Source organism: Kryptolebias marmoratus, linkage group LG19 (genome assembly GCF_001649575.2).
Source record: "Kryptolebias marmoratus isolate JLee-2015 linkage group LG19, ASM164957v2, whole genome shotgun sequence".
NCBI lineage: Eukaryota > Metazoa > Chordata > Actinopteri > Cyprinodontiformes > Rivulidae > Kryptolebias > Kryptolebias marmoratus.
Window position 1 is genome coordinate 24,055,830 of NC_051448.1, and position 9,485 is coordinate 24,065,314.

The 9,485-nt window shown below is 38.0% G+C and overlaps 1 protein-coding gene across 2 annotated transcripts in view; it reads left to right on the forward strand.

The window, feature by feature from the left end:
- Window positions 1-4,586, forward strand: part of LOC108248740 (gamma-aminobutyric acid receptor subunit rho-2-like) — a 41,647-nt gene extending 37,061 nt beyond the window's left edge. Inside the window, exons 7-9 of one of the 2 annotated variants that reach the window (XM_017437710.3) lie at window positions 1,459-1,611; window positions 3,183-3,391; window positions 3,481-4,586. In XM_017437710.3, the coding sequence (XP_017293199.1) occupies window positions 1,459-1,611; window positions 3,183-3,391; window positions 3,481-3,792 (674 nt within the window). In that variant the 3' untranslated portion in view covers window positions 3,793-4,586. The remainder of the gene's footprint in view (window positions 1-1,458; window positions 1,612-3,182; window positions 3,392-3,480) is intronic. The other variant, XM_017437711.3, reaches the window with a different exon arrangement.
- Window positions 4,587-9,485: the final 4,899 nt, after the last annotated feature.

A 9,485-nucleotide genomic window follows, 5' to 3' on the forward strand; every position in this document is an offset into this window, starting at 1 on the left:
CAGGAAAAAGGAGCACGAGAAACTGGAGAAATACCAGGGCCTCAGAGAGGAACTGGAATAGGCCTGGAAGGTAAAGACCACAGTGGTGCCTGTGGTCATCGGGGCCCTAGGGGCAGTCACCCCCAAACTGGAGCAGTGGCTACAACAGATCCCAGGAACAACATCAGACATCTCAGTCCAGTAATGTGCAGTTCTAGGCACAGCCAAGATACTGCGCAGAACCCTCAAGCTCCCAGGCCTCTGGTAGAGGACCCGAGCTCAGAGGATGAAACAAGACCACCCGCGGAGGGTGAGAAGGGAATTTTTTTATTTTTTTTATATATATATAAAACATTATTACTTACAATGGTATTTAAGATCAAGGCTAAATTTTAAATAAATCACAAAGACTGAGAATAATTTTTAAAAATAACACCAGAGAGTCAGTAGGCTGTTTTGAAACAATGTTTGTTATCAGACTGTAGAGGACATTATGGACATAATTCACCATGAGCAGCTTGTTTTCCCTAACACTTTAGGCAGTACTTGACATATGCCATTCACGAGGAGATGAAGTTTCCCCTTTAAAGAGATTGTTTTAAGTCTGGACAACTGTTTTGTTTTGTTAAGCTGTCATTTTTCTTTATCACCTCCACAAAACACACAAAAGTGGCAAACCTAAACTAAATGACATCAACAGATCAATTTAGTTCTAAAGTAGTTTTGCTTATTGCATAGAATATTAGTTTTTCTCTGTTTTTCTGCAGTATGTAAAGTGACACTGAGAGCCTGACAGATCAATGCTAGTTAATTAATTAGCTGGGTTATTAGCCTCCATAACCTAAGTCTGCTGTTTTTTATTATTTGCTAACATGTAGCTTGTTGTAAACGTTTGTCTCAAAGCAGCTTTACATTAAAAAGAGAAATGGCTGTTGCTTCTCTGGTAGACAAACCATGACTGAGTGGGTCATCAGTTTAATTAAAACTTAATTTGTGACTCACAGTGTATAACTTTTAAATATGTAGAAAAAAAACTTATAATATTGTATTATACTAAAAACAACTCAAATGAGAGTTTTGAGTGAAACAACATTGATGTCTGGAAGAACACAGTGCTGTTAAAAAACAGGTTGATTTTCTTTCACTTGAGTAGCTACATGAGGCATCTCCAGCTGACTCCTTCTCAAACTGAACAAAACAAAACAACATGGCAATAAACATAATAATTAAAGAAGGAAGGATTGACTAGAATTTTCCGTATAATCCCCCTGCCCCCACTACACGCATACACACAAATTCTGCCATCTATAAAGCTTCTTTCCCAATCATTCTGGCATTTAAACACATTAGTAAGTTCAGTTAGTAAGATTCTCAATGTACAAGGAAACATTATCCTTCTGTTAAATCTGACATTTTGGAATTTGCAAACATTCACTGTATTAATATTATTATTATTTTTTTTTTTTTCCCTGTCTCCAGGCTGGTACAACCGTCTGTACATCAACTTCACTCTGAGGCGTCACATCTTCTTTTTCCTGCTGCAGACTTATTTTCCTGCAACTCTGATGGTCATGCTGTCCTGGGTGTCTTTCTGGATTGACCGCAGGGCTGTCCCTGCCAGAGTCTCACTAGGTAGGAGGATGAAACACAACAACCATTTTGTTAAAAAGACAACTTTATCTTTTGTCTAAACATGGTGCAAATTTGGTTAACAACTAAAAATGGGAAAAGATGTCATATTCAAGACGTATAAAAAAAACATCTATGTGAGGATGTCCACTAATGTCTGATTAGACCCACCGGTTCTGGTTTGGTCAAAGGTCCCCAATCCCTGGGGGTTGGGGACCTCTGACCCAGGGGTGTCACTAGGTTTTAAGGACAAGGGGGGCTTAGCCCCCAGGAGATGCACAGGATGTGAGCAAACATAGTGGGCGAGAACAAAATTTCTCAAACAGCTAACAAAACCTGAGTTGCTTTTCCACATTTTTGGACACATTTAACAGATACCTTACTGTGTAAATGTTTTAAGCAACCAATTATATTTTTATTCAGAACATCAAACAAGAAGTATGTTTACAGTTTTAACAAGAAAAATGAACATATTTTTTATTTTTATTTTGTGAATTATATGGTTATTTATTTAAACTCATATTCTGGCCACATTATATTGAATTTTTGTAAAAAAAAATATATATATATATGTATTTTTTTTTTTTTTGGACACCAAAATTATTTAGGGGGGCTTGAAAACATTTTTTAAAACAGGCCTAGTGACGCCACTGCTCTGACCTATTGGTGAGACATTGATTCCTATTGGATGGCTTTGGCTCAGTGTCCCCCTGCACACAAACACACACACACTTCCTTTAGAATGGACAAATAGAAGTTTATATTGTCACAAGGGGGGAGGGAAGATGGGGCGAACCCAGACTCATCTTTAGAAACAAAAAATAATTTATTAAAATAAAACTCCAACAAAACAAAAGGCTGGCGTGGCAGCAAAAAGGAAATTAACAATAACAAAATATCCAAAACGAAAGCAAGGCGAGACGAGGCATGGCAGGGAACAAAGAGACGACAAGCATGACAAAACGGAACGAAAGAACCCAGTGAGGAGTGATAAACAGAGACTGGTTTTAAAAGACTGAGGGAGAGATGAAGCTGCAGCTGTGACACACAACAAGGAACGGGTGAGGTGGGCGTAGCAGGCATGAACCGGAAAACTACTGGGGAGATGAAAGTGACAAGACATGAACACAAATCACACCAAAACACCAAAACTATGACATATATTTAATATAAGAGAAAGTACAAAATGAAACAAACTGTGAAATGCTGTATCTTATGGAAAGTTTTTGTACATGGAGTGAATAACAAGTTAAGAAAGCCAGTTAAGGCAAATAGTAATCCTGTCCTGAGTCTGGTTCTAGTGATCTCTCCCTCTCTGCTTTAATCAAATCCCAAGGAAAAAGCTGTTGGACTTTGTGATATTAAATCTGAATCTGAATTTGATAAAATTGAATAAAGTTATAATTAGATTGTTGTAGAATGAAATGGACAGAAAATAATTAATCTGTCTGAATTGGGCTACATGTAATTATATCTAAATTAAATGTTTCATTTTTTGTATAGTGCCCTGAGAGGAGTATTTTTAAACTGGCACTATAACAATCTTAAACCAATGTTAATTCTCTGTGCCCCAGGTATAACTACTGTGCTCACAATGTCTACCATTATTACTGGAGTCAATGCCTCCATGCCAAGGGTCTCCTACATCAAAGCCGTGGACATTTACCTCTGGGTCAGTTTTGTTTTCGTATTCCTTTCCGTGCTTGAGTATGCAGCTGTCAACTACCTGACAACAGTGAGAGACGGGAAAGACCGGAGGCTCAGAGAAAAAGTGAGGGAACAGGTACAATAAGCATTCAGAAGTTCCATTCAACTACAAATAGTTCCAGAAATTTATACTAAGTTGTGCTTTCTTTTCTCTCTTTCACTCAGTCACAAAATCTGCCTTGTGCTTGTGACATGCCTCAGAGCAAGACCATGATGCTGGACGAGACATACGAGGCAGATGCAAACAGTCTGGCAGGGTACATCAGAACCTCCAAGGTATCTGAGGATGAATCAGACAAACAGGAGCAAATGGTGGTGCATCTAGCTTTGGACAGTGAGTTCGCAGGGACTAAAAAGAATTGTGTTTACGGATTTTGCATCATCCAGAACACCCATACCATTGACACTTTCTCTCGTGTAATCTTCCCAGGTGCCTACATCCTATTTAACCTGATTTACTGGTGTGTGTACTGCTGAATTAATGTCTCATCATAACCTGCACCACAAAAAAAGAGCTATTTTCTTGATTTAAGGAAATTTGTTTCTAATTTGTAAATTGTCACAGGGTTTGGCAAGATGGCTCCAGAATCTAACATCCATGTGACTGAATAAGTCCACCTCTGACTCAGTGCTGAGTTGGGATCACCTGTAGAGAATGGCACCAAAAACTGATAAGAACTCATTTTTTGCACTGGTTCCACTTCTAGTGTTCCTATTTACACAACAATGTACTGATTTGTTTTTTTAGAAAAAAGATCTTGCCATCACTTTTTCAACTCTGCCTCTCATCAAAATAAGCAGCAGGCAGTACTTCACTTATCATGGTGTTCAAAAACATTTTGTTGATGATCTCTTGTTTACACCGTGATGTTCGTTTGTTATAACTTAATCAATGAATTTCTATTCTCTTATTTGAGAGGTACATTATCTCAGTGATTACAAGATCTGAGCTCTTTACCTCAGTTCCCAACCTTAATGTACCAAAAACTTTAATGTATTACAAAAAAAGCTAAATTTAAAAAAAAGACACACAACTTTGGTTTTACTTTTTTTACTTTTTCTACTTAATTTGGTTTACTTAAAGCTGGATATTTGAACTGTTAGTTATACAGTGACATTTTGGATAGAAGGATGGGACAGCTTTATTGTCAATACATTGTAAATACAATACAACAGAGGTGGATAGCAGTCTTAAGTGATACATTTCAAAAAGGTTAAATAAATAAATACCTTTTTACAACTTTAATAATATTTTCCATTCTGTTTATGAACTTTGTGTATATAATCATTGCCTACCACAGCTGTGTTGTCTGTTTTTATTTATTGTAATGGATTATTGTGTTTGTGAGTTGTGAAGGCCTTGCAGTCATGGGCACAGAGGTAATGGAGGAGCAGGCCTTATGGAGAGCAGCTGCTGAAACGGAGGGCTCTGTCTTGGCTGTAGCAGCTGGAGGATCTCATCAGCTGATCTGAACAAAGTCCAACATATATTTTCAGTGGTGGAGGTGTCATATGTTGAGCTACATCCGAGTACACAATTCTATTTTTACAGTAATAAGTATGTTACAGTGAGGATGCTTCAATGCAACAATCACTGCATGTGGGTGGGGGTGAAGTTAGTCACCCATCCACAGTTTACTGAAGGATGGAAACTGCAAAAAGGAAACAAAATGTGCCATGGTATTTAAAATATTTTGCTTGCATTTCTTATTTTGAAGCAACCCAGAAATATTGGAAATAAAAAAATCAGCCACTTTAATCCATTTTGTAATGTTTTTATTCATCAATTCATGAGGGTTAAACTGAGTCCTGAGACTTCATCAGTCTGACCTCAATGAACCTCAGAACCTCGACTGACCTCTGTACTCTGGTTGTTTATGTCTCATTAGTTCATCTCTGACTGCTAATTTAATAAAGAAAAAATGTTATTCTGTATTTTAATAATATATTGCTGCTTGTGATGTTTGAATTTGTGTTATAATAATGTCAAACATAAATTTATACCGTATTTTCTGGACTATAAAGCACACTTAAAAGCCTTCAATTTTCTCAAAAAAACAACAGTGCGCCTTATAATCCAGAGCACCTTATATATGTAAGAAGTTGTAATGTTTTAGCACAACTTTAGTAAACTACAAAGCCACACCACTTGCAGCATTAAGGCTCAGTTATAGTCACACTTTGTAGCGTTACACAGGGCTCTATACACGGCGCACGGACCTAAGCGAGAGCCATAGGCATTTGTACTTGATGCTTATGTCAGTTCAGTATTCTTCCGTGAGTTTTGAACCGCTTGATTCTCTTTGTGATCTCTCCTAGAGGGATCGTATAAATGCTGATACAGGCAAACCAGCTCCGCTAGAGCACCAAAATCGTCCATTTTAAATGGAGCATAGCGCATGCGATCCACACAAAGTTAAACAAATTGGGATGTGCAGGACGATGCGCCTTATAGTGCGCTTTATATATGACAAAAGTTCAAAAATGGACCATTCATTGATAATGTGTCTTATAATCCAGTGCACCCTATAGTGCGGAAAATACGGTAACTTTCATATTTGTAAAACCTCTTTACATTTAACAATACTGCACAGTGACTCTGGCAAAATAGCAATCAACACATTCATTTAAAAATGAAAATAAATAAAATTATTTCATTAAATATGAAAAAAGAGGACGGCAAATGTTATCTGTGAGCAGGGCCAGATTTAGGAGGATGGGGGCCTCCTATATATTATTGTTACGTCCCCCAGGGACTCAACATATTTAGGGACACGAGACAAACGAAAATGAGGGTTCAACAGGATTTTATTTGTAATTTTTCTTCCTCCTGGGTCTTTTCGTCTCCTGTGGAGAAGACAAGAGTTAAAAAAAAACAACCCTCAAATCCCGTGCCCTAGAAAATAAAAAAAAAAAAACAAAAGTAGCAACGAAAAGGTGGACCTGGTGAGCCGGTCAAAAAGAAACAAAACGGTACCGCAGAGGGCCAACCCTATACGGGGCCGTCGAAGCCTCGGCGGATACCGGACTAAGAAAAAGAAAAGAACCTACTTCAAAGAAGGAATCGAAAACAGGACAACCGGTCACACCAGGCCAAAATCAAAAAAGAGAACAAAGTTAACAAACATACCCTAAACGGCTGTGGCCCGCAGCGGCCAGATCGGCCAGCCTCATTCCGGGGTCTGAGACAAACAAAAGAGCGAGAGGGAAGGCGGAGACGTCCCGATGCCATCAGCCCACCTGTATCTATAGGCGGGCCAACAGCGCCCCTAATTAACATAACTAAATAACGCAAAACAAAACATTACGCAAGCCCTAACGTATTAACAAAAGATCACTAACGTCTCCATAAACATGAATAAATAAACATAAATCATATTGTGCCCAAGCACATAACAATTATTATATTATGTATTATTTGTTTTGGTTCAGATGATGAGCAGAAAATGACTGAAATAGTAAGTTTTCACAACTTACAACTTTAATAAGCCAGTTGTCACAAACTACAAACAACCCTGAACTGGTTTCTAGAAAGACAAAACCTAACCCATCCCTCACATTACAATCTGAAACTTTCTCTGCATACAAGAACCGCACCACTCTGAAAGGGCTGATCGGAGTTGCTCCCTGTGGGTTGGTGACATTTATTTCAGCGTTGTACACAGGCTGCATGTCTGACAAGGAAATCACTAAGGTCAGTGGAATCCTTCCTCTGCTTGAGCCAGGGGATGAAGTCATGGCAGATAAAGGCTCCCTCATTCAGGACCTCCTTCATGAAGTTGGAGCCAAAGTCACCATTCCACCATTTAGACATCCTGGTCAGTTCAGCAAGAAGGAGACAGAGGAGACCCAAGCCATTGCTTGGTGCGGATCATTGTGGAGCGAGCAATTGCCATAGTCAAGTCCTACCACATCTGGGATTCTCCAGTGCCACTCACTTTAATTGGAACTGTCAATCAGATCTGGCACAACTGTTGTGTTCTGGCAAATTATCAAGGCCCATTTTGTTTTATTGATTAAAGTATTTATGTATGTAAATTTTTCTAGCTTTATGTAGTTATTTAAATGTTTTGAATTCTTTCAAATATTCAATTAAAACACACTTGAGCAGCATACTGCCCTGTTTATGTTTTTTTTTATTTGTGGATTGATTTAGTTGAATTACAAAGGAAACAAGTGCAATTTACAATATCTAGTAAAAACAAAAAAACTATTTCAGGTAACATTTTATAACTACACTATACATTGATAGATTATGATGCAAATGAATATCCATCAAATCAAATATTTAAGGAGTCCAACCTTACCAAAAAGCATTTTTAAAATATAAATTACAAGACAACAGACAAACAAATTATTCAATTTCATGTAAAAGAACTTGGTACTTTAATGTATTTTTCATGAGTAACTAAACTATTTACAAACTATTACTATACTAAACTATTTACAGTGATTAACAGCCTTACTGCATTGACATAAACACATCGATGAAGGTGTTAAAGTAAAACATATCCAGTTTAGATTTCATCTGAGCAATGAAAGACTCATCACGCCATACCCGCTCAACAGTTATTGTTGTAAGCGTACGGTGAGCCCTGTGGCACAGACCCAAATTTGGATGGTACCAGCTCCAAGGTTGAGAGACCATCTAGGACAAGAGAGATGAGTGGTGGGGACTCCAGCTGGCGTAGTTATTCTCCCGATGCCAGAATGTCGCGATCTGGTAGTAGTCCTACAAACACATGAGTGACATAATCACAATAAGTTTTGACAAAGGAAACATAGGCATAAAAACATTAAACCATTAAACCTGTGTAAGCTCTGTAAAGTGTGGAGTGCAGGAATCTTTTCCCCACAGTTTTGGGCTTTCGCACCACCACCTCGCTGGCAGGTTCAGGATGTATCCCCTTAAAAGAAAAATATGTCAAATAAACTAAAAAATACTTAAATAATGGTTAAGGGACAGGTGAGCAATTTGGTAGGACACAGTGAGACAGATTTGTGAGAGTTAAGATTTTTACTTAACTTGTAAATGCTACTAATTGATACTGGTTGAGCCTGCATTTCATTTCATTAACTACAAAAACAAACTATTCCAAAGAAGTTAGGAGAGAAATGTGTTTGACACAAGTAATATGGGTGGTCACTTTAGCTATATTGTTGTTATGTTAATCATAATTATCATACACTAAATGATATAATAAAAAAAAAGTGTTCCACTCTCCTTTTATGTATTTTTTTACCTGTGTTCTTGGTCTGTGCCATCTTTGTACATCACTCGTGCAGGCCAGTGGAGGAGGAACAGTTTATACCATGTCTGTCTAAAATATTCCAAATAATTTAGCACACTAAATAAAGCTTCTTTATCACCATGTTTATGTACTTCATAGGTTGTATCTATCGGCTAGCTCGCTAAGCTACGTCCTTTCTTATCTTGGATATGTGGATATATTCTTCATGGAAGAACTTATATCCTTTCTCCAGTTTATTGGATCGTGAATTTGCCGCTGCGATTTCCTCCACATCAGCAAAAGCCAATTTTGCCAAATTAAGCAACGATATCGAAAAGACAGACATTTGCTTCGTGTATTTGAATAGACTCGCAAAAACAGGAAGTGTCCCAGCACCAGGAGACGCTACTTCTGGTTGCCATGAAAAAGGCCTATTAGAACATTTTTCAACAGCACTGTCAAAATCATCCTAGTCATTGGTTAAATTCTGACACTATTGTAAAATAGACGCTCTTGCCAGATAGAAACATGTATTAATGTACGTGTAAATTAAATCAAATGTATTAACATGTTGATGATTGAGGTCATGTGAGTTTATGGTGTGTGTGACTGCCTGCACCGGCTACAAGATAACGGAGACTGGGGGAGTCAGCTCAGTAGAAAACTAAAACCATCCCGAAGAAACCCTACTGCAGAAGACAGGAAAACAACTCCATATATGGTCCCAGACGGATGTCCAGACGAAGATGAGCCATGGTGTGTGATGTAGCATCTCATTTTGTAATCGTCAAAATTTCTTTCAACTTTAGCTCAGTCATTTTTAGACATATGGAGCTGAAATTTGATATGGTAGTAGCTGAGACCAAGTCGCTTCTCATACTGACTGCTTTAAAAAAAATCAAGACGGCCGCCACAGCTAACAAGGTGAAAATTGGGACC